General features: G+C 46.3%; 1 protein-coding gene across 1 annotated transcript in view; it reads right to left on the reverse strand.

Annotated features, from left to right (window-relative positions):
- The window catches only part of PPP1R14A (protein phosphatase 1 regulatory inhibitor subunit 14A), a 41099-nt gene that overhangs the window by 654 nt on the left and 15315 nt on the right, over positions 1-25130 (reverse strand). The window contains exons 2-3 of the mRNA XM_040405366.1: positions 11830-11910; positions 8581-8613 (exon numbers count right to left, since the gene is read on the reverse strand). Coding sequence (XP_040261300.1) covers positions 8581-8613; positions 11830-11910 — 114 coding nt within the window. The remainder of the gene's footprint in view (positions 1-8580; positions 8614-11829; positions 11911-25130) is intronic.

Raw genomic sequence — 25130 nt, forward strand, 5'->3', positions numbered from 1 at the left:
ACGTTCAGCAATTATCAGGGTTCAGTCTAATTAGTGGTACAAATATAGCAAAATGGGGGGTTTCTGCAGACGATTTTTGATCAATGCAACAATTTGGTTGACTATTCATAGGAGCCAAGAGAATTAGGCTAGTGTCACACCAGCGCTAGCGATCCGGCAGGCTGTGGAAGAAGGGAACGGTCTACTGGATCGCTTATAACTCTCCGTCCGACCCCATTAAAGGGGTTCTCCGGGCTTTTAATATCCTCAGGATAGGTCATCAATATCAGATCGGTGGTGGTCTGGCACCTCCGCCGATCAGCTGTATGAAGGGAGGGCGCGCGCAGTATGCTCTTCCTGCTTGCCCATAGACATAGCAGCAGCGAGCAGGGAGACGGCATGTGCGCCTTCCCTTCATGCAGCTGATCAGCGGGGGTGCCGGATGTCGGACCCCTGCTAATCTGATATTAATGACCTAGCCTGAGGATTAGTCATCAATATTAAAAGCTGGGAAACTCCCTTTAACTATAATGGGAACCGGCGGAGATCCAGCCGCATTCCGGCAAATATGCCAAGAATTGGATGGAAGAAACTTGACGCATGCTTACAAGCTTCCGGCAATGCCGTAAAGAGATCTCTAGCGCTAGTGTGAAACTAGCCCTACTCTTTGAAGAGGACTTCAAATTGGTGGTCTTCACCAAGGAAATGGTGTCTGTGAAGTTTACTGCCAGACTGTGCAGGGGCACACCCCCAAATGGTAACACCCTTCTGAACCTTCATTGCAAACGGCTAGTAGTTAATTCATAACTTCTAGCAGGAATAATAAGGGAACGGCACAACATGGAGTGATAAGAATAGATGCTCCAGAATGGTTATTACATGGGGAATGCAAGTAGTTATTACATGTCAGGAGAGGGGACAGGTCCCCTTTAAGTAGCTTCAAGTAAAAAAAAAAAAAAAAAAAAAAAAAAAAAATACTTTGTTTTCTGCTTAAAGTTGATACAACAGGAATTGATTTTCGCTGCCTTCACCATGATTTCCTTTGGTGGCCCGAATTCTGCTGACGGGGTCAGGTTGGGATTTTCTGCTCATACGCGCACACCCTTGACAGGAAAAGGTTTATGCTCGGGGTACAAGGAGGCCATTTATCAGCGCCAGGCAGAGGAAACGTCCTAGACGTATAACACTGCACAGACACATTTCACAGGCAAATGCTAAACCATCAGCGGGGAATCTGACAAGCTGGTAATCTGCGCATAAACTCAGTGTGAACAATGTCCTGACTGTACATCGCCCGCACATAAACACTACAGTTCTCATAAGTTACACCTCCATCTTTAAGACGAAGCATCAACACCAGGTGACGTCACAGATACAGGTGTAATAGAAGACTGCAAAATAGCAGTATAGCCTAAGGGTACATGGAGGAACCCTTCTGGGGTCATTTCAGCCAGCTCGTTTGAGAAAGACCCCCTCCCCCCCCCCCTTCCTTTCAATCAATCCATGAAGAGCCAGTGACAGGCTCCCCAGATGCAATAATAACCAGAGCAATTGCCTCTATGGCTTTGCTAACTCCAGCGCCATGGCTTCTATTTATGCCGAAGCAATGACAGCTATACCAAACCCAAAGTTTCCAAAATGGACAAAAAAATACAAGCAATATCTTCATGTGAAAGCTTCTTTTGGTGACATTTCTGTAGCGGTTCTTACCCCCCACCCGAAAGGGCAAGGTGAAATCCAGAACGAAGGCCAATTCTGGTCATGAAAAGGAGAAAGCAGACGTCCAAATACCCATTTGACTAAGGCTTCATGCACATAACCTTTTTGCGGTCCGCAAACCACTGATCCACAAAATACAGATACCGGCCTTGTGCATTATACATTTTTCTATTAGAAATGACTATTCTTATTAGAGGACATGTTCTATAATCTGTGTGCTGTGCCCGTATGCCCATTACACAAATGACATCCCTGTCCTGTCTTTTTTTTTTTTGCAGATTCTAAGAAATAAATCGGTCTGTGTGCGATCTGCAAAAAATGCCGGACCCAAAATACAGTTGTGTGTATGAGACTTAAAGCCTGTATTACACCAGGCGATTGTCGGGCCAATCATCGATAACGAGCGCTCGTATGAATGCATGTTAGCCATGACCTTGCAGTGTAATACTGACATCGATTACCCGATGAACAAACAAATGTCCGTACATCACGCAATCCAAATATATTGACAGGTTTAAAAATGATCTGCCACCGGCAAACTGGACAGCATGGGGACGAGCGATGGCACAGCGATCACAACTCCCCATACTGTGGAGGAGATCGCTGCATGTAATAGCAGCTGTCTCCTCCACTAGCGAGCAGGCGATTGCAAGGAAGGAATGCTTCCCGACAATCGCTATCAGAATCGGGCTGTCTACCACAGCCTTACGAGTCGCCTCTGTAACGCCCCAGAGTGGCATTACCACTTCTGCACCTCACTACTATCTCTAATGGTCTAATATTATGCCATCTGTGCAGTGGTGTAGGGATCGCCATAGCAATGGCTATGGGGCCCTACGCCACTGGGGGCCCGGGCCGCCGGCTGAGGATTTAAAATAAATAAATAAATAAATAAATAAAAATACATGTGGCGGTGCGATAGGGGGCGGCCTCTCCCCCCCCAACCAACCCTCCCCCCATCATTGGTGGCAGCGGCAGATCCGATCGGAGTCCCAGCAGTGTAATGCTGGGGCAACGATCGGTTACCATGGCAGCCAGGACGCTACTGAAGTCCTGTCTGCCATGGCCAGTTACTCTGCAGCAGCATACTTACCGGTGCTCCTTCTTGTAACTCGTCACAGGTCTGTGCGGCGCATTGCTATAAGCATAAGCAATGAACCGCACAGACCTGTGAGTTACAAGAAGAAGGAGCGCCGAGCGGCCACAGCGCATGTAAGTATGCTGCTGACTAACTGACCATGGCAGACTGCCCACCAATGATTTTAATACTGGGGGGGGGGGATGCTCTGCCCACCAACGATTTTAATACTTGGGAGGGGAAAGGGGAGGGCGCACTGCCCACCAATGATTTTAATACTGTAATACTGGGGGGGGGGGGGGAAGAGGGCTTACTGCCCACCAATGATTTTAATACTGGGGGGGGGGGGCTCACTGCCCACCAATGATTTTAATACTTGGGAGGAGGGGAAGGCGCACTGCCCACCAATGATTTTAATACGGGGGGGGGGAATGGTGCACTGCCCACCAATGATTTTAATACCGGGGAGGGGGGGGGCGCACTGCCCACCAATGATTTTAATACCGGGGAGGGGGGGGCACACTGCCCACCAATGATTTTATTACCGGGGAGGGCGCACTGGGGGCTGATGGAGAGGGCACTGGGGGCTGATGGAGAGGGCACTGGGGGCTGATGGAGAGGGCACTGGGGGCTGCCATGAGGCTACTGGGGGCTGCTAGGAGGCATGGGGCTCTTATTTGAGGTCTGATTGGGGGTCATTCATATTAGGGTCTGAGCTGAGGTGTGATCTGGGGTCTTATTAACATTGGGGATCTTATTGGGGCTGTTACCTGAGGTGTGATTAACATTGGGGGTCTGATTGGTGGTCTGACCTGAGGTGAAATGATTTTTTTTTTTTCCAGAGCAGCTTGGAGAAAAAAGGCCTCACAGTCTCCCACACTCCTTCTCAGGGGTGCTGACTGGCTTGTCCTCAGGGGTGCTCGCTCGCTTGGCCTCAAGTCTGTCAGCACCCCTGAGGCCAAGCCAGCCAGCACCCCTGAGGCCAAGAGACGAATTATGTCTGAACAGACATATAGCGCAAATTCCAGTTTTTGTTTACGTTTTATGTTGCACTGAATTTTCTGCGAAATATATATACACGTGTATCAGCACTAGATATATACCCCTTACTCTCCCTAATACCCAAACTACACAAGATACATATCCCTACCTTCTGTCTAATACACATACACACCCCACGATATGTACTTTCACCTTCTTGTGTTACAGACCCCTGAACAATTTAACAATCTTCTTTAATACACAGACATTTAGATTCATACATTTCCTACACTGGCACAAATGCATTGCCAGTGACCAACTGTCTGTGCTCAGTTCTACGCGTAACCGTCGCAAGTGCATGAGGAGCTGCGGATGTGGCAGCGAGGCCTGAGAGGTAGGTGGGGGTAGGAGATCCAGGAGGGGGGGGGGTGGTAGATTCGGGAGCGGGGGGCATAAATTTTTTTTGCTATGAGGCCCAGTTATTTCTAGCTACGTCCCTGCATCTGTGTATTTATTTACAAGTCTTATATAATGTGCATTTCCTATTTTGCAACTGTTTATGTTCACATGTAATATGCCTGGTTCACCAGTAGGTGGCAGCATAAATGGAAGAGCTACAGGTAAAGAGAATGGAGCTTTCCTTCCATTCTAACACCCCCCTCTGTAGTGTGGTGGGCGAGTCCCATTTCCTGCAGGAAGTGTTGTGGAAAAACACTCAGAAAACGCATTCTTCAGGAAGAATAAGGTTTATTGCGGTTAGCCGGGAGCATTAACAGCTTCAATGGCACAAAGGAAAATGCTCAAAGGGAGAGAGGCCCACACTCATCTTATACACATAACCATCCTAAACTTTACATACTTGTCCTATCCTCATTGGATAGGTTAAACTCTCTCTATAAACCCATTGGACATCTCCATACATGGATAATGCGTGCTTGCTTCATGTTCTTCTTGGCCAACATCTGTGATTCATTACCCATGCTTGCTTCATCTAATCTATAGCCCCTCACCCAAGTAATTCCTACCCCCACCTTAGGAATGTGTACACACACATAAGATTCGGGAATGTAGTGTCTGTGATAATCAGGCGGTGTTATACTATATATTTTCTCCTTCAGAAGGGTGGGGACCAGTTTTAGTCAGTCTAGCTTATCCCCTGCTAGGGGAAGGAAGCATGTGTATGTCCTGGCTGGACGTGCCTTGCCCAGGCCAGCTGGAGCACCTTCAGCTCAGCTGGACATGGTGGCAGAAGCTTGGAGCTTCTGAAGCCAGGAAGTATAGTTCCCTGCGCTAACCTAGAGCCAGACTACAAGAGAAAAGTTGCAGCATCCTGCTGAAGCAGAGATTCCATTTAAGCTTGTCAGCACAGCAGAGCCAAAGAGCGACAGACATAGCAGAGAGGCGTTTGCCTGCCACAGTTTATGCAAACGCCTGCTGGGAACCAAGATAAAGCCTGAGTCTGTTTGGAGAAACGTTTATTGAAAGTAAAGCTGTTATCAACTTCATCACAAGGTCTGGACTCAATTTATTTCTTCATCCCCTTCATCAACAACCCCCCTTTTCAGTGCTTTGGAGCCAACGCCTAGGGTCCAGCGTATCCAGGTAGGAGCACTGTGACACATGCACCAACATTAAGGGACATTTAGGCCACCCTACACCACTCTGGCATTCCTACACCTGGGTACCGTCCATAGTATCACTAAAAAGGGGCCCTGTGCCCTTGTTGCTTCACTGCAACAAGTATACTTTTTTCCCTCTTAAAGGTTCCTGGGGGGAGGCGCCGGTCGCACCTCTCATTCCACTGTACACATGAATGCTTGGACTGGTAACATTTAGACAATGTTCACACACAGCTGGTCGGAGCCTCCGTTCGATCACGGCATGTAGCTCTATTTTTGCTGTGGAAACCACATGAAACTCAAACGGACCTCTTATAAGTTAATGGGGCCACATAGGACACTGTTGGGATCCGTCTTAAGACGGTTCTGGCACAGCGTCACTGCTTCTGTTATCAATGGAAGTCAAAACTCATATATGGACAGAACTTAATACAAGGAAAAAAAAAAGGGAGATAAGAAACTGCCAGCGAATCTCTCAGGGGGATGAAGGATCAAGCATTTAGAACATGCCCAATTTTGGTAGTCAGGGGACTGGCAGGCTGCCACCACGCACATTGCATTTCTGGTCATTTTTAGTGGGTTCTGCTAACATTTATCCAATGTCCATGGTCCCGCTGTCCATGGTCATTGTTTTGTTTTTTTACCCCCTTAAAGGGAATTAAGAAAATGAAAATACTTTAATATTACTTTATTATAAATATATTCTCAAATAACTTTCTTTATTTATAATGGCTCGTTTTGTCTGGGGAGCAATCATCAGGAGAAACAAAATGGCCGCTGTCCCATTAGTTCTCACAAAACCTGTCCTGATCACACATTAGGTAAAGAGCTGCCTCATCCTCCTCTCTGCTCTGCTTGTCAGGGATTATAATCCTGAATACAGCTGATAAGATATTTAGCTGAATCTCTGTGGAACTTAGTTCATGAGGAGACATGAAGTACAGAGAGGCAGTGGCGTGCCTATGGTGTTTTGCACCCAGGGAGGGTCCTTTCTTTGCCCCCCCCCCCCAATACTTAAAAAAAAAAATTGTACCCCCTCACAGTAGTATTGCCCTCATTGTACAACCTTCACAGTAGTTTTGTACAGATGTGTGCCCCCTTCACAGTAGTTTTGTACAGATGTGTGCCCCCTTCACAGTAATAATGCCCACTGTGCCCCCTTCACAGTAATAATGCCCACTGTGCCTCCTTCACAGTAATAATGCCCACTGTGCCCCCTTCACAGTAATAATGCCCACTGTGCCCCCTTCACAGTAATAATGCCCACTGTGCCCCCTTCACAGTAATAATGCCCACTGTGCCCCCTTCACAGTAATAATGCCCACTGGCTCTGTGCCCCCTCCATAGTAATAATGCCCACTGTGCCCCCTTCACTGTAGGAATGCCCTCTGGCTCTGTGCCCCCTCCATAGTAATAAAGCCCTCTGTGCCCCTTCTGTATTAAAAACAAACAAACACAGTAACTACTCACCTTGTCCCGCTCCTGAAGCTCACATACCTCTCTTCCCTGCAGGCACAGATCGCTCTGCACCACTGTGGAGGGGGCTTATGCAGATTTCTGGGCTGCAGGCTCCGCCCACACAGGCCAGCAGCGCGATCTGTGCCTGCAGGCTGAATGGTGGAGCAGGGAGAAGTCTTCCTACTTCACCATTCTGTGCGCTGCTGGCCTAAAGGAGGAAGGCAGTGGGGGGATCAGAGCGGTGAGTGACAGGACCGCAGCTCCCAGCACTCCAGCAATGAGTGCTTCCATCTGTATTTATCAGGGCCGGACTGGGGATAAAAACCAGCCCTGGAAAAAGTTGCATACCAGCCCCACAGCATTGTGTCATTATTTACTTGTTTATAAAAGGCAAAAGCATTCATTTTTAAACACGTGTGTAAACACGAATATGAATTTTGACGAACCAATAGCTCTTTTGTAGAACCCCCATTGTTTATATTATCACAGTAGACCAGCTTTTCCAAACCAGGATGCGATAACGATATGCGATGCGATATTTTAAGGGAATTGTGCTAGAGGTCTATTTGCACTGTTATGGAGGGGGATCTGCGGATGGCACTGTTATGGAGGGGGATCTGCGGATGGCACAGTTATGGGAGATCTGTGGATGATGCACTGTTATGGGGGATGTGTGCTATGACACATAGGGCCATAAGGGGGACCAGCATAAGATGCTATATGAGTGAATGACACACATATAGCATATTATGCTGGTCCCCCTCATGGCCCTATGTGTCACAGCATTACTTTATTAATGTCCCCTCATGTGTGCTAAACCGGGCACATAACTGCTGAAACAATCGCTCTCCTATTGATAAAATCACCAGCCTCTGTATTCAGCCTCCTACCTGACACACAGCCCTGAACAGCCGGGTGACAGTTCTGCACAAGCAGCAGCTACCAGGCTAAAGGACCTTCCGTGATGTCACGATCATGTGATCAGTCACATGTGTGGGAGGAGTCAGGCTCTGGGCAATGTCCGTGCCCGAAGCCTGCTGTTGTGGGCGGGGGATGGGCTCCTCTCTCTGCCAGTCACTCACTCTGTATAATATATACTGCACCAGCCAAGGAGCCTCCTCGCGGTCTGCACGGCCGGCCGTGCAACAGTCAAGGCTACCGGCCAAACGGGAATTTTCCTGGTATCCCGGTAGGCCAGTCCGGCCCTGGTATTGATGGAAGCGCTCATTGCTTCTGGCACCCCCCCCCCCCCACGCCCCGCCCTTAGTACGCCACCGCAGAGAGGACGAACAGGCTGTGGTAATGGAGACCGCATACAAGTGCTGCTGCTCATTTGCCACACCTCAATCTCCTCTCATGTCTCATCATCTCAGTCAGCTACATAACGCTATTTCTGATGACAGAAACCCTTTAATTAGTTATAGCTCGTTTTGTCTGGGGAGCAATAATTAGGAGAAATAAAATGACCGCCGTCCTATCAGTGCACACAAAACCTGTCCTAATCACACAGGAGGACAAGTTACTTCACAACACTGAGCTAAAGAGCTGCCTCATCCTCCTCTCTGCTCTGCTTGTCAGGAATCATGATCCTGACTACAGGGGATAAGATCTTCAGCGGAATCTCTGCTGGGACTCGGTGCCCCACCTGACAGTAGGTCATCAATTTTCAACTTCAGGAAAACTCCTTTAAAACTACAAAATACAGAGGACATCACAAAATACAATATAACTAAATGCAATCCATACCTCTGCGTTGTTAGTGCAAGAACCAAGGATGACCTGGGAACAAACACAAAATACATACGATTGAGAAAGATGTGATAAGGATAGAATTTAAATACAAAATTACGGTAAAATAGAAATGACTAAAAGCATAAAAAGCTAATTATGTGATGTGATTTATACGGGTGATGTGCGACCTGGGAGCCGGCCTCCTCCTCCTCCTACGTATCTGCTCCATGTGGGAAAGCATTCACTCCAGACCACATCAAAGATGAGACATCTGAAGCCCCAGCAACACAAACACAGATTGCATTTATCAGCTGAAAGTTCATCTTCATCTGCCATTAGTTTGAAGTGGTGGAGAGTTCTCTGCTGGAAACCCCCCAGTGCGCTTCCTCGTATCCATGAGATAATATGCGCAAGAAAAACCGTCTATGGAAAGGAAAGATCTGCTGGACTAACTGAAGGAAACAAGGAGAAATAGCAATTTGAGGAACGGATGCGGACCCATTATTACAGATGTGTGAGTTGAGCCTTAGGCTACGTTCACATCTGCGGTAAAGCTATTCGGCCGGCTGTTCTGGCAGAGGCATGGCCGGATACTGCAGTGCACCACCGTAGCCCATTCACTAGAATGAGATCCGGGCACCAGTTATTGTCCAGTACTCATGCCCGAAATGACCTGGATCCCATTATAGTCAATGAGGCCTGGTGGTTCATGACAGTATCCAGCTAGGCCAGATACGGTGAACTCCGGCAGGCTGTTTCTCTGCTGGAACAGCCTGCCGAAAATCTTTACCATTAATGGCTACTGGAAAGTTACCTGTACAGAATAGGATTATAGACATTTTTTAAATATATTGACAAGGAAAAAAGAAAACCTCACCGAAAACATGATTTAAACAATAAGTCATTTTCTGAGGACACATTCCCTCTAAGGGAGTGGCAAACCGGGCAGCTGCCTAGGGCCCCCTCTTACCTAGGTATCCACAATGAATAGACCCCCTGAAGCAATCAGAGTGAAGAATGTAAACCTGTACTATCAGGGACAGTACCATGAACATTTTCACTGCCCTAGACCATTAAGGACTTTATGTATGGTAATATATAGGCGCTATATTGCGATTATATGTTTACTGTGTGGCACTATGATATAAGCACTGCATGGGAGAATTTTGCAGGCACAGTATAGCACCTGTATGGTAATATGTAGGCGCTATATACTGTTTTTAGTGTGAGGCACTTTATTGCAGAAATGTTCTCAGGCTGTAAAAAACCATCCCTATACTCTCCAGGTCACAAAAAGGAAACGCTTTATGGCATTAGCCGCACACCACTCGACTACGCCATCAAGTTTTATTCACTATTGACTACAGCCATATACATAATGGCAATGGCGCTTAATCTCTTGTCTCGTACTCATCCTGTGCACTGTGATTTACTGCCCCTTGTCATGTTATTATATTATAATGGCTGAGCCAAGCATGAGATGGCTCGAAATGCGTAAGCGCCATTATGTATATGGTTTTAATAATAAATAAAATCTGATGCTTTAATGGAGCCTTTCTACCTGGCAGTTCAGCACGCTTTTATTATTATATTTTATTGTTATAATATATTATTATGCTTCTCCAAGATATATGGGCGCTGAGGATTATTCCTGGAGACACAAGGGGTGAGCTGGGTTTGCCCTTTTCTTCTATAGATTGGACGCAGCTTACACAACATATAGACTTAGGGCTCATTCAGACAGCCGTATGTCGCTTTCCGCAACTGATCCGCAATTTTGTGGATTAGATGCAGACCTGTTCACTTCTATGGGGCCCCAAAAGATGCGGACAGCACTCCGTGTGCCGTCCGCATTTTTTTCTCCATTCTATGGCTCCGCAAAACAAATAAAACATGTCCTATAAGGGTCCATTCACACGTCCGCAAATGGGTCCACATCCGTTTCGCAATATCGGGCCGTAATATGGGGCCGTAAGAGATGCAGAGAGCACACTATGTGCTCTCCGCATCCACATTTCCGGAGCGCGGCCCCGAACTTCCGGGCTTCTTGTCCGCCTTTGCGTATAAGAATAGGCAGTTCTATTGGGGGTGCCGGCCGGGTGTATTGCGGATCCGCAATACACTACGGATGTGTGAATGGACCCTAATTGTCTGTGAAAATCAGGACGTGGTCCCATTGAAGTCTATCGGTCAGCAAAAATTTGCAGACATGCGGAACTGACAGCAAAAAAAACGGATCCGCATTTCTGCGGGCTACAAAAAAACATACGACTGTCTGAATGAGCCCTTAGTGTGACGAGGCCACATCTCGAGTGCTGAACCCAGACCCCCTATAGCAGCTACAGATAGGACAGGTGCTTACATGTAGCCCTCTCCCCATACACCTTAGGCTACATTCACACGACCGTATGTATTTTGCGGTCCGCAAAATGCTGATCTGCAAAAAATACGGATGCCGTCCGTGTTGCGTCCATTTTTTTTTGCGGATCCATAGCAACAATGCCTAGCCTTGTCCGCAAAACAGACAAGAATAGGACATGTTCTATATTTTTTGCGGGGCTACGGAATGGACATACGGATGTGAATAGCACACTGTCTGCTGTCCACATTTTTTGCGGACCCATTGCAATGAATGAGTCCTCATCCAATCCGCAAAAAAAAAAAAAAAGAACGGAAACAAAATACGTTCGTGTGAATGTAGCCTTAGACCTCTTGCTCACGACCGTATGTATTTTTCAGTCTGCAAAACACGGATACGCAAAAAAATACGGATGACGTCTGTGTGCATTGCGTATTTTGCGGAACGGAACAGCTGGCCCCTAATACAACAGTACTATCTCTGTCTGTAATGCGGCCAATAATAGGACATGTTCTATTTTTTGGCGGAACGGAAATACGTCCGGAATGCACACGGAGTAACTTTCATTTTTTTTTTCCGGACCCATTGAAATGAATGGTTCCGCATACAGTCCGCAAAACAAATGCAATAGACATGGAAAGAAAATCTGTTCGTGTGCTTGAGGCCTTAGGTAGCCGTCTGAGCATGCATGTGTCCCCAATAGGCACAGGGGAACAAGCCAGTCCCAGACACCTCTGGCAGAGGCTTATGTCCCTAGTACCCCAAAGTGGTGGTGACCAGGGTTACAGCACGCTGCAACATTTCTTGGTAATTGTCCATTATGACTACAGTGAGTTCCAAGGAAAAAGAGAACATCATTGTTTCTTCTCTGTAGTCAACCAGTTCACCAGTATTACTCTCCTCACCTGCAAGCTGCTTCTTCTCTGCTCATCTGTGTCTAGGTCCAGAAGGTCATCAATATTCACCTCATCAGGCATGTCCATTTCCTGCAAAGACAAGAGAGGCATGAAATGTTGAGAAAGGGTTAAACAGCTCAGATATGGCTTCTAGCCAGGTCCTCGTGGTGATCACAGATGAGCGTAGGAAGCTAGAGAGGAAATGGGAAGTGTATATATACCATGTGTCTCCAGGATGGCTGCTGGGTCCCAACGGAGCCACTAAGACCACTAATAGGGTTATTATTCAAGGATTACGGAACCATTGTGTTCCTGGAAGACGTCAGAGAGCCCAGTGGGGGGTGACTAAGCAGAAGATTAATGTACCCCCCAGGAGACGTTGCATGGTGTCTCAGCAAAGTGACCTCATAGGGCAGTATGGTGGCTCAGTGGTCCGAGCTTTTCCCTTAAAGGGTTCTCAGAGACCAGGAGGCCCTTTACATATGTGCAGACAGTGTGCAGGGGTTAAAAAAATAATAATAATGGACTCAGCTGTCAATGGCTCTCCTGATTCAGTGGCGAACTCCCTTCTAATACACTTCCGGTCCCCGATGGACACACACGTCACCACTGCAGGTACAGCACATGACCGCTGCCACAGCTGAGGCCTATTATCTGCCTTTGTGTAGACAGGACGTTACGCTTCTGGTCCAGTGGGGTCAGGAAGCTTGGGGCTGGAACCGAAGCACCGATAAGGCTGAGTTCACATCACTGTTATTTTTCCATTCTTCTGATCCATTAGAAGAAAAGAAAAATAAGGAAAAAAATTGAGCTTAGAAAAAAAAAACGGATCCCGAGCATCAGTTATGCACATTTGCCACCCGTTTGAGATCCGTTTTTTTGGCGAAAAAAATAAAATAAAGTATTGCATGCAGGACACCCCCCCCCCCCCCCCCTCGTCTCAAATAATAGATCTCTGTAAAGATCTCCTCAGTAAAGGGGCATGGCTCAATGGGAAAGGGTGCGACGCCCAGCAAAGGGGCATGGCTCAATGGGAAAGGGTGCGACGCCCAGCAAAGGGGCATGGCTCAATGGGAAAGGGTGCGACGCACAGCAAAGGGGCATGGCTCAATGGGAAAGGGTGCGACGCCCAGCAAAGGGGCATGGTTCAATGGGAAAGGATGTGGCCTTCGGTAAAAGGGACATGGCTTGAGATGAAGCAGGCAACCTCATTGTGTGGCTATAGCATGGTTTCAGATGATGACTAAAACGGTGTATGCGGTAAGCTCCTATGCACCCTCTACTGGCGACAGCACATAACTTTTTTCATGCACATAATCATGTTGATTTCTAAATTGGCGACAAAAATATAATTTGGCTCCTGTGTTTTTAGACCTGGGAGTCAAAGGCGTCCAAGTGATCTATTTTTTTTTTTAACCTGGAGCCTTGTACGGAGTGCAGGAGACTAGTGAAGGAAGCCTGTTGACCATACACTAAGGGTCCATTCACACGTCTGTAAGTGTTTTGCGGACACCTGCAACGTGCGATCCGCAATTTGCGGACCGCACATCAGACACTAAAATAGAAAATGCCTTTTCTGGTCCGCAATTGCGGACAAGAATAGGACATGTTCTATTTTTTTCAGGAACAGAATTGCGGATCCCGAAAAAACGGATGCGGATCCCGGAAATGTGGATTCACATCCGTTCCAGCCCCATTGAAAGTGAATGGGTCCGCAAATTGCGGAACGAATGCAGACCCAAATTACGGACGTGTGAATGGACCCTTAGACTGAACTACATGGTAATGGCCGCTTGATGCAGTCCTGACCCCGCTACATCTGTGCATGGCCGTAAAATACCATTATATACTGAATGCAATTACAGACACCATTATACATCAATCACGCATGGATCAATAAACCAGTGAGCGGACACTTCTATAACAGACATGCTTCCCAAACTGGATTTATTGCATAACCATTGGTTTTAATTTGTAACACAACGCTGGTGAGGACAGCACTGGGCGAGAAGCGACTAAAATAGAGGATATTTACTATATTGTGTTCACAGTCACTGGGAAATGACAGATTAATGAAAAGGAACTCACAAAATGACATTTTATGCCACAAAATAATAGTCTGTCCTACAAAATAACACAATGATATTCTGTCATTTAACGTCATTTTGTAAGAGGCTTGTGACACGAGGTGCTACTTGGAGGCACATAGACTTGGGCCTAGTCACTTTGTGACACAGAATTTACTTTTTTAACAGTTAGGACTCATGCACACGAACGGATTTTCTTTCCATGTCCTTTACCTTTTTTTTGGGACCGTATACGGAACCATTCATTTCAATGGGTCTGCAAAAGAAAAAAACGTATGTCCGTATTTCCGTTCCGCAAAAAAAAAAAATAGAACATGTCCTATTATTGTCTGCATTACGGACAAGGATAGGACTGTTCTATTAGGGACCAGCTGTTCCGTCCTGCAAAATACGGAATGCACACGGACATCATCCGTATTTTTTGTGGATCCGTATTTTTGCTGACCGGAAAATACACGGTCGTGTGCATGAGGCCTTAGGTGCAGTTACACGCTATTCATGTTTACGCCTCCTCGTTTACAAGGCTCCCTATACAAAGGTTACAGCCAATTGTCTGATTTGGAAACGTGCTCAGAGCAGTGGTCATTGCCATTTCCCCAACGCTCCTTGCATGCCATCCAGAGTGTGCTCCCCAGGTTAAGGGCTCATTCACACGTCCGTATGAATGGGTCCGCATAGGGCTGTGGACCCATTCATTGCAATGGGGCCGCAAAAGATGCGGACAGCACACCATGTGCTGTCCGCATCCGTAGTTCTGTTCCGCTGGCCCGCAAAAAAGATAGAGCATGTCCTATTCTTGTCTGCAGCCATGGACAAGAATAGGCATTTCTATCACAGGGCCGGCCGTGTGCGGTCCGCAAAACACTTGCGGACGTGTGAATGGACCCTAAAGAGCATTTTATATCACTGGTCTATTCAGGGACATGATGGGTACAGAATTCAGAATTAACAGGGATATTAAAGGGAACCTGTCACCACGAAAGCCAGTGCAGACTAGGAGCTTTGTGGGAAAGGAGTGGGATGGGATTGATAGCATTCCCTGTGTAAAGTCTTTATTACACAGCCCGATTCTGCAGGCGATTGTTGGGAAGGAAGCATTTCTTCCCGGCGATCGCCTGCTTGCTAGCGGAGGAGACCGCTGCTGCTATTACATGCAGCAATCTCCTCCACAGAATGGGTAGAGTTAATACAAGGCCCTTACTAATGTATTGTAATTGTCCATTTTGCTTCCTTTGCTGGGTGGATTCATTTTTCACATTATACACAGCTTGTTTCCATGGTTACAGACCACCCTGCAGTCCAGCAATGGTGGTCGTGCTTGCACAATATAGGTAAAAGCACTTTCTACTTTCCACAGCCATTTTTTTTATTTTAAAGATGCCTTTGTTAAAAAGTCCATTAGAAATGGCCCCTATGAATTGTACAGGGGGTTAAAAACAGACAAGATAGTAAATGTCATAAATTTTGTTGGCTGCTATTCACAGTCCATTTAAAAAAAAAAAAAAAAAGGGGCTTGATCCACATGAAAATGAGCAGCTAAGTGCACTGAAGGCGGGGCTGAGCCTCTGTGTGCACCCTTGCTCCTCCTACTTCCTCTTCCAGCCCCTCCCTCTCTCTTCTTCATCGACAGGACCATTTTGCCTGACTGTCAATCAAGGAGAGGGAGGGGCTGGCAGAGGAAGTAGGAGGAGCAAGGGTGCACACAGAGGCTCAGCCCCGCCTTCAGTGCCCTTAACTGCTCTTTTGCATATGGATTACAAGTACTTTTTCTCCAGAACAAAGCAATGGATCACTAAGTTAAAGGTGTCATTACATTCAGCTGATCTAGACCTACAAGGCATTGTGCCTGGCTTACCAGGGAATTTCCTCATGACACACTCCATTTAAAAGTCACAAGCCTCTTAAAGGGGTTTTCCCTACACCGAGAACGGAGCCCCGAAAGTTGTTGATGGCTGGCTTTGCCATTTCAGTTGGCCCCATAGTAATGAAGGAGAGGGGTGGCCGCGCAAACGCGGTGCTCTCCCATTCAGTACTAAGGGGAGAGCGCTTGGTGGTGGCTGGACCCCAGAAAACCCGGGGTCCTCCGGCCACCACCATCCGCCTCCGTTCTCGGTGTAGGTGCGGGTCCCAGAGATGAGACCTGCACCTATCAGACAATGGGGGCATGTCCTAGCGATATGCCCCCATTGTCTCAGATTGGAATACCCCTTTAAGAATTCTGATGCACCCGGGGAGGTCTGTGCACCAGAAACGGAAATCTACACTAGCTCGGGAGTAGCGTAAATTTCAGATGCAAGTTATGTTAAACCTGTTGGCCATATGTCCCCCCACTTCTCTTTTTTTTTTTTAAAAAGGACCTTTCACCGATCCTGACATATGTCATGATACTTAGTTCACAATATCAGGATCGGTGAAAGGTCCTCTTTAAGAAAAGGGTGTTTCAAAAATGTGTGACTTTTTTTGCACCATTTTTCTTCAGCTTTATAAATTCCCCCTATAATGCGAAATCAAGGCGACAGTATGATGATTACACACACATTGCATCATACGTATAGTCTGCATTCATCACTGTAGCCTACAACAAAAGCCGATCTGAAAACATATCTTTAACCAAATGTGAATATATCATTTACTAAACATATGTTAAAACTGCACATTATGCCGGCAGTAAAGGGCGAGACGGAGGGTAAACAGATTAAATACAAGTCGCCCTGCGCGGGTCACTTTGTCACACCATAGCACAAAGATGAACCCAGCTGCCCAATTATCAGATAATGAGACGAGGCCTCCGGAGAATGGAGGGGACACTTACAGAGGGGGGATGTGCTCCTCCAGGGACCCTGACTAATGTCACATACACACAGTGTCCATCCATGCTTGCGGGAAGATGAATGATAGATGTCCCCGAGAAACTGTTCAGTGCTGAGGACTGCATGAATTATTTATACCGTATACATGCATGAATATGTTACAGAGAGGGAAAGAAAACGGACCAGCTATACCCCCACCGTGGGCGACGTGCCGGGGTTACAGGCAGGAACTGTTCTGCAAAATAGAAGGAAATCTCACCAGACCAGGCCGCAGATCCTAGACAGGAGTCAGCGATTGAACACCACTGGTCAAAAAAATGTATATGTCCCCGTGTCCAATGCCCCCAAAAATGCAGTCATACAATGCAAGTGTAAGGGGTCATGCCCATGACCGTATGTTTGGTCCGCATCCGATCCACATTTTTGGCAGATCAGATGCGGACCCATTCATTTCAATGGGGCCACAAAAGATGTGGACAGCACACTGTGTGCGGTCCACCTCCGTTTCTCCATTCTGTGGCCCCACAAAAGAGATGGACAAGGATAGGACATTTCTAGAGAGGTTTGGGGGATCTGCAAAAACAGATACGCTCGTGTGCATGAACCCTTAAGCGTGTCATTCACAAATGTGAATGCCCTACGGTGCAGATTTTACACACACAAATCCGCAGGGAAAATCCACACGCAATCCTGATGGTGTGCAAGGGTAAATGCACACGTTCAGGATTTATTTACGGAGAATCCGCACTGAAATGCGCTGGTGAATCCGCGTCAATTAGTGCAGATTTGATGCAGATTTTCCTCTCCTTATTGAAGTGAATGGAGAAAATCCGATCAGGAAAAATAAAATAAATTGATGCTGCAGATTTAAAAAAAAAAAATCAGCATTTTGTACACGAGAATTTCAAATTCTCACAGAATACAATGTGCATTTCTGCACGCAATCCTAATAGTGTGCATTGAGCCTCATTTCTATGGCCTGGTCCATACGAGGCCCAGTGCTACAGAGCCACAGAATGAAAACTCATAACTCCGTAGAAATGGTCAAGAAGTGACAATTTTCGGTTATATACAGCTCGACTCTCTCTAAAGTCATAAACCCCTTGAAGCGCACACACTGTACATGTATTTCTAGGTGACAAGATGGTCACGGCAGCACCTGCTGAGCACCATTGTTTCTGTAACAATGTAAAAATGTGAAGAATTTCACTGCCTAACAAAGACTGGGGAATCCCAAGAATCTTACGCGTGAAAGTCATTATGTCCGACAAATCCTTTAAAAGTGACCAGTGAAAGGGGTTCTGTGGTTTGGACAACCCACGCTGGTCAAAAGGGTCCCTTTACAAAAAGCTGATGAGAAAGTGCCCCCCTGCTAGGATCCATAGCGATCAGCTGTGCTCCCTGGCAAAACCCATATTCCTGCAAGGCCACCACTGGAGAAATCACCGCAACCCATTGTCCGTTAACATCAGTGGGCCGTTCATTGCAGGATAGGACAGTGATGGAGGTCCTTTGTTGCCGCTCTCCTCTCCAAGATCTTGAACAAAGGACCCCCTCTTCTATTAACTCAACGTAGATTTACGTCACATTTATGGCACATCTACAGGATACATGAGGTGAGGGTCCCAGAGATAGTACGAGTTTCTTCAGAACTCCCATAGGAGGGAATGGAGACAGCTGTGCAGGTGCCACAACGGCCACAAGACGGGGCCCCGTTCTTGAGACCCAAACCTATTGAACATTAATGGCATAAATGTCCCACAAGTTTTATTAGGGAAATTTCCTGATAACTGATGACCGTGTAATAAGTGTAGGCAGGGGTGTCCTACTATACAGGGAGTGCAGAATTATTAGGCAAATGAGTATTTTGACCACATCATCCTCTTTATGCATGTTGTCTTACTCCAAGCTGTATAGGCTCGAAAGCCTACTACCAATTAAGCATATTAGGTGATGTGAATCTCTGTAATGAGAAGGGGTGTGGTCTAATGACATCAACACCCTATATCAGGTGTGCATAATTATTAGGCAACTTCCTTTCCTTTGGCAAAATGGGTCAAAAGAAGGACTGGACAGGCTCAGAAAAGTCAAAAATAGTGAGATATCTTGCAGAGGGATGCAGCACTCTTAAAATTGCAAAGCTTCTGAAGCGTGATCATCGAACAATCAAGCGTTTCATTCAAAATAGTCAACAGGGTCACAAGAAGCGTGTGGAAAAACCAAGGCGCAAAATAACTGCCCATGAACTGAGAAAAGTCAAGCGTGCAGCTGCCAAGATGCCACTTGCCACCAGTTTGGCCATATTTCAGAGCTGCAACATCACTGGAGTGCCCAAAAGCACAAGGTGTGCAATACTCAGAGACATGGCCAAGGTAAGAAAGGCTGAAAGACGACCACCACCAGATGGATGGGCCCGTGGCTGGATTGGTAAAGGGCAGAGAGCTCCAGTCCGACTCAGACGCCAGCAAGGTGGAGGTGGAGTACTGGTTTGGGCTGGTATCATCAAAGATGAGCTTGTGGGGCCTTTTCGGGTTGAGGATGGAGTCAAGCTCAACTCCCAGTCCTACTGCCAGTTTCTGGAAGACACCTTCTTCAAGCAGTGGTACAGGAAGAAGTCTGCATCCTTCAAGAAAAACATGATTTTCATGCAGGACAATGCTCCATCACACGCGTCCAAGTACTCCACAGCGTGGCTGGCAAGAAAGGGTATAAAAGAAGAAAATCTAATGACATGGCCTCCTTGTTCACCTGATCTGAACCCCATTGAGAACCTGTGGTCCATCATCAAATGTGAGATTTACAAGGAGGGAAAACAGTACACCTCTCTGAACAGTGTCTGGGAGGCTGTGGTTGCTGCTGCACGCAATGTTGATGGTGAACAGATCAAAACACTGACAGAATCCATGGATGGCAGGCTTTTGAGTGTTCTTGCAAAGAAAGGTGGCTATATTGGTCACTGATTTGTTTTTGTTTTGTTTTTGAATGTCAGAAATGTATATTTGTGAATGTTGAGATGTTATATTGGTTTCACTGGTAAAAATAAATAATTGAAATGGGTATATATTTGTTTTTTGTTACGTTGCCTAATTATGCACAGTAATAGTCACCTGCACACACAGATATCCCCCTAAAATAGCTAAAACTAAAAACAAACTAAAAACTACTTCCAAAAATATTCAGCTTTGATATTAATGAGTTTTTTGGGTTCATTGAGAACATGGTTGTTGTTCAATAATAAAATGAATCCTCAAAAATACAACTTGCCTAATAATTCTGCACTCCCTGTATAAAGTAAAGCTTTCCAATTCCCCTGAAATGTCCAGGAGACTTCTGGAAAAAGGAGATGTCCTGGAAAAGCTGGCAAATCTTCTAGGTGGGCAACATACTCACCTCTGCCCTCCACTCCAGACAAGATCCTGATGATGAATGGAATCAGCACGTTGTCTCTGGTGGGGTCACTGCCCAATTTGCATCGTTCAAGGGTCTAATGCACCCAACTGTATGTATTCTGCGGTCCAGAAATTGTAGATCTGCAAAATATGGATACCGTCGTGTTGCATCTGCACTTGAGTCCATGGTTCACATTTAGCAGCCAAGTAAAGGACATGTTCTATATTTGTGATGAATGGACATACAGATGGGAGCACATAACAAGAGGTACTGAGGGCACCGTCCTCCCACCTGGGAATTTAAGGAACGCAATCCTGGCCTAATCCGACCGTCCAAGAAATCGGAGTGCAGGGCTTGAACAGAATGAAATAGAGAACAAGATGCAAAGATAAGCCGCACTCACCATTCGTGTTCACGCTTCTTTATTGTAGGGTATGTTACGGGGGCAGACTCACATGGAGTATCAATCTACAGTGGATTGATACTCCATGTGAGTCTGCCCCCGTAACATACCCTACAATAAAGAAGCGTGAACACGAATGGTGAGTGCGGCTTATCTTTGCATCTTGTTCTCTAGGACATACAGATGGGAACAGCACATGGATCATCCCGGGAGGGTCTGAAGTATGTACGGTATATGGGGGGGGGGGGGGGGGGGAGAATCTGGTCTGGGGTCTGTATACAGTGCGAGTCTGGCCTTGCCATCTGTATAAGGGTTGGTCTGGAATCTGCATCCTTATGGGACCAGGTATGTGGTCTACATTTATTTTGGGGGGTGCTGATGGGGGTCATACGTATAATTTAAAATTCAAATGCAATAGGTTAGGGGGGTGTCCTATATAAAAATATTGCTACTCTTTGTCCCTCATCAGAATCTTCTTGATGTCCCAGATTGGCAAGTATGGGGAATATAGGCCATCGAGGTATGATTTACAGGGGATCCAACCCATGGGACCCCCACCAATCAGTAACAAATGAAGTTAATACAATAACCACCGGCCCTATGGCAGGTACCATATTGAAAATCCCCTTCTTTCTACTGCCTGGGGGGGGGGGGGGTTTCTAGGGGTGCTCTCCATCGATTGCACATTGATGGTCTCTCTCGGTGATGGCTAACCTCCGGCACTCCAGCTGTGGTAAAACTACGACTCCCAAGATGTACACTTGCTCGTCTGTTCTGAGAACTCTATAGAAATGAATGGAGCATGCTGGGAGTCGTAGTTTCACTACCGCTGGAGTTCCAGAGGTTAGCCATCACTGGTCTATCTGAAAGAAAGGTGATCCATGTACTCAGTTTGATATATGTAATATCCATCCAGCATTGTAGATCCCATTTCCATTATTACTGATACGCTGATCCCTTCCTGCCCCTCCACCCACGGCACAAGATCAATATCTGACAAGAGATTCCTTTTTAAAAAAATGCCATCTGCTGAAAGTCTATCCAAAAATCTATGTCTCGGAGGCCGCAAGTGAAATCTGAAGACCAAGCTTTACGAGGGAATTCTTGCCTAAGCATTAATATCAGAAAACTGCTGATCTGGACATCTACACCATGTACCCATATGGACATAGGATATGAAGTAGTAGCCAGAAACACATCATCAGAGAAACCAAGCTATCAGCACATGAACCACCATTTTTTCCCTTCATAATGCAAAAAAATTTAAAATAAATAAAATTAACCAACTTTGCAAATAGTCTTAATTGCAAATCTCCTACTGTTTTGGGTTTACAGCTCCTATGCAAACAGGTGCGTCTCCATAGTTAGGGCTTATTCACACGACCGTGGTTTGGTTCTGCATTTTTTGCAGATCGGGTGCGGACCCATTTACTTCAATGGGGCCGCAAAAGAAGCGGATAGCACTCCGTGTTCTGTCCGCATCCGTTGCTCCATTCTGTGGCCCCGCAAAAATTATGAGTCATGTCCTATTCTTGTCCATTTTGCGGACAAGAATAGGCATTTCTATAAAGAGCCGTCCGTTCGGCAAATTGCGGAAGGCACACGGGTGGCATAACCGTCACGGGCGGACCGCAAAACATGGCACGGTCGTGTGAACAAGCCCTTAGAGAGAGAATACAAACCCCTGTCTAGTCCGATCCTGCAGTCACACTCCCTTCCGTCCACCCCTAACGACGGCATATATTTACTAGGCATATACAGTATATGCCTACCTGCTTGCCTGGGGCATAGTGCAGTTCATCCTGAGCCATATGGCTTTGTTCATACAGATAAGATTAGTTGCAATTCTTGCAAGCATTCTTGTAGCCAAAACCAGTAGTAGGTGCTAGGCTGAGAAAACAAATTAGGGAAGACCTATACTTCATTTTTTAGCTTTACTTAGGCTGGATTCACATATGTGCTTTGAACTTATTTTTTGTCCCGCCGAAAACCGGCATGTACACCGGATAATGTGAACTCCTCCACCGGAACAGACTGCCAGATTTCAAAGCACATATGTGACAATTTTTTTTTTATAATTGCATTTTACTCATTTTGAGCTAAACAAAAATCATTTTTTCATTTGGTCTTTATTAAAAAATATTGAGCTGTTCCATCACAAAGGGTTAACTGTCTAGCTTTGTGAATTGCACTTTCACTTTCAGTTTGTGTCCGTCATCTAATAAACTTTCCCTCTAAAAGTCCCTTTTAGAGGGAAGGTTGTTGGGAAGGAAGCGTTCCTTCTCGGCAATCGCCTGCCTACTGGTGGAGGAGACCGCTGTGCAGCGATCTCCTCCGCAGCATGGGGAGGAGTGATCCCTAATGCCATCGCTCGTCCACATACTGACTCGTTGTTTGCCAGCAGCAGATCATGCTGTGTAAACAGCCTCTACTGCCGGAAAACAAAGATTTTTGTGTGTGCACAAACAATCGGATTACCCGATGAACTCGTGTAATCGGCGGTACATTTACACGCTGAGGAGCCTTCCTATAAATGCTCGTTAGAGATTAACTTTAGGACTCTTGGCCCATGTAAAGGGCCCTTAAATTACAAAAAGGTCATAAACTCTAATTTAAGCCACATTCTCAGGATAAGAACTGAGGCTGGGTTCAGACCTGAGCGTATTTGATATGAACGTTTAACTCGCGTTTTTGTCGCGCGTTTTTATGTGCTTTTTCTGCAATAGTAAACGCGCGTTTGACGCGCGTTTGTGTGATTGACTGCAGTGTCCTATGGCCACAAACACGCGTCAAAACGCCCCAAAGAAGCTCAAGAACTTGTTTGAGCGTAGGGCGTTTTTCAGCGCGTTCAAACGCGCTGTAAAACGCTCAAGTGAGAACCAGGGCCATAGGAAAGCATTGGTTTTCATGTGTTGAGCGTTTTACAGCGCGTTTGAACGCGCTGTAAAACGCTCAAGTGTGAACCCAGCCTGAGTGTTTATAAGGTCAGAGAGTAGAGATAAGGAGCCTGTCAGCTGAACTGCCTGAGGGAACAGAGTGAAACTTCAGATCTGGCTACTAGAGAAACTCAAGGCTGCACAAAGACAGTGGTTCAACATTTTTTTTTAATAAAGACCAATTGAAAAAAGGATTTTTAGCTCAAAATGAGTAGAATGCAATAATAAAATGCCCCCAAAAGATGTCCATAGCCTTTAAACGGGTTGTCTCGCTTCATGTACACAAAGTGAATACAGGGCACTAACTAATGTATTGTGATTGTCCATATTGTCTCCTTCGCTGGCTGGATTCATTTTTCCATCACATTATACACTGCTCGTTTCCTGGGATGGAAGCTGCTGCGCATGCCTGCCTACATCCATTCCCGTGGTCCCAGCCACCAGAGAGGCCGATGCTTTTTCCTATAGTGTGCAAGCACGACCACCGCTGCTGGACTGCAGAGTGGTCATGACCCCTGGAAATGAGCAGTGTATAATGTGATGGAAAAATGAATCCAGCCAGCAAAGGAGGCAATGTGGACAATCACAATACATTAGTAAGTGCCTTGTATTAGCTTTCTCTACATGATAAAGGCCACTTACTGAAGTGAGACAACCCCTTGTCTTATGCCGACTCTCCTGACATGTCTGTTTTGCTAACTACTTGCATTCCCCCAGTGATAACAATTTTGGAGCATCTATTCTTATGATGCTATGTGCCGTTCTTCTATTATTCCTACTAGAAGTTATGAATGAATTACAGCCAGTTTGCAATGAAGGTCCAGCTGGGTGTTACCAGTTGCGGAAGAGGATGCCCCTGCACAGACTGCATGGATACTGGTGACACCCATCTGGATCTTCACTGCATATGTTATTTCAGGGGAAATGCAAGCAGTTCCTAAAAGAGACATGTCTGGAGAGGTGACAGCTCTTCTTAAATAGATTCCCCCCATGTGAACAAGACCTTACATAGAGTATCTGGGGTATAGCTTTAGGGGGTGCAGAGAAGGCAGTCACAGTCAGGTCTCAGTGGGACAAAGGGTCCTTCTGCCAGATAAGATGACACATGGTAAGTGGTAAAGCCTGTTACAGTTTTAGGTTCAAGGAGCTCCACGTTTTACCTCCGGGGACCATGCAGGTGCACAGAAAGCTGATGGCTGAGTGATGGCTCTTATTACTAGCTGTCACCTGTAAAATCAGACCAACTCAGAACCTGCTTAATAGACTCCTGTTATTTTAAACTTCTGACGTGACCCCATGTTTCTGGAACAAAACCCTCCGCTCACCTGTCGCTGCAATTACTATGGCTGTCATCGGCACAGCAGGATCTCGAGAGGTTCTGGAGCAGAACACTTGTCAGCAGGGACATGATGACAGCAGGAACGTTACTGAAACCCGCCCAACACTAAAGTAATCCCCTACAGGTTAACCACCGCTGCTGCCATCATTTCTAGAAGCCACTTCAGAGGCGTCTAACACTTGTCCATACACCCCCTCCTGACGAGGCAAATTTGGGAAAATTGGCCATTTTAAAGTGTGCCTACCACAGAGACGGGCAGAAGTTGTGACCGTAGTGGGTCTGGGACCCCACCGAGCATTATAACAAAAGAGGAACAAGCGATCCTCCGAGCACCTCGGCTTTCCT

This window comes from Bufo bufo, chromosome 8, assembly GCF_905171765.1.
Source record: "Bufo bufo chromosome 8, aBufBuf1.1, whole genome shotgun sequence".
In the NCBI taxonomy this organism is placed as follows: Eukaryota; Metazoa; Chordata; class Amphibia; order Anura; family Bufonidae; genus Bufo; species Bufo bufo.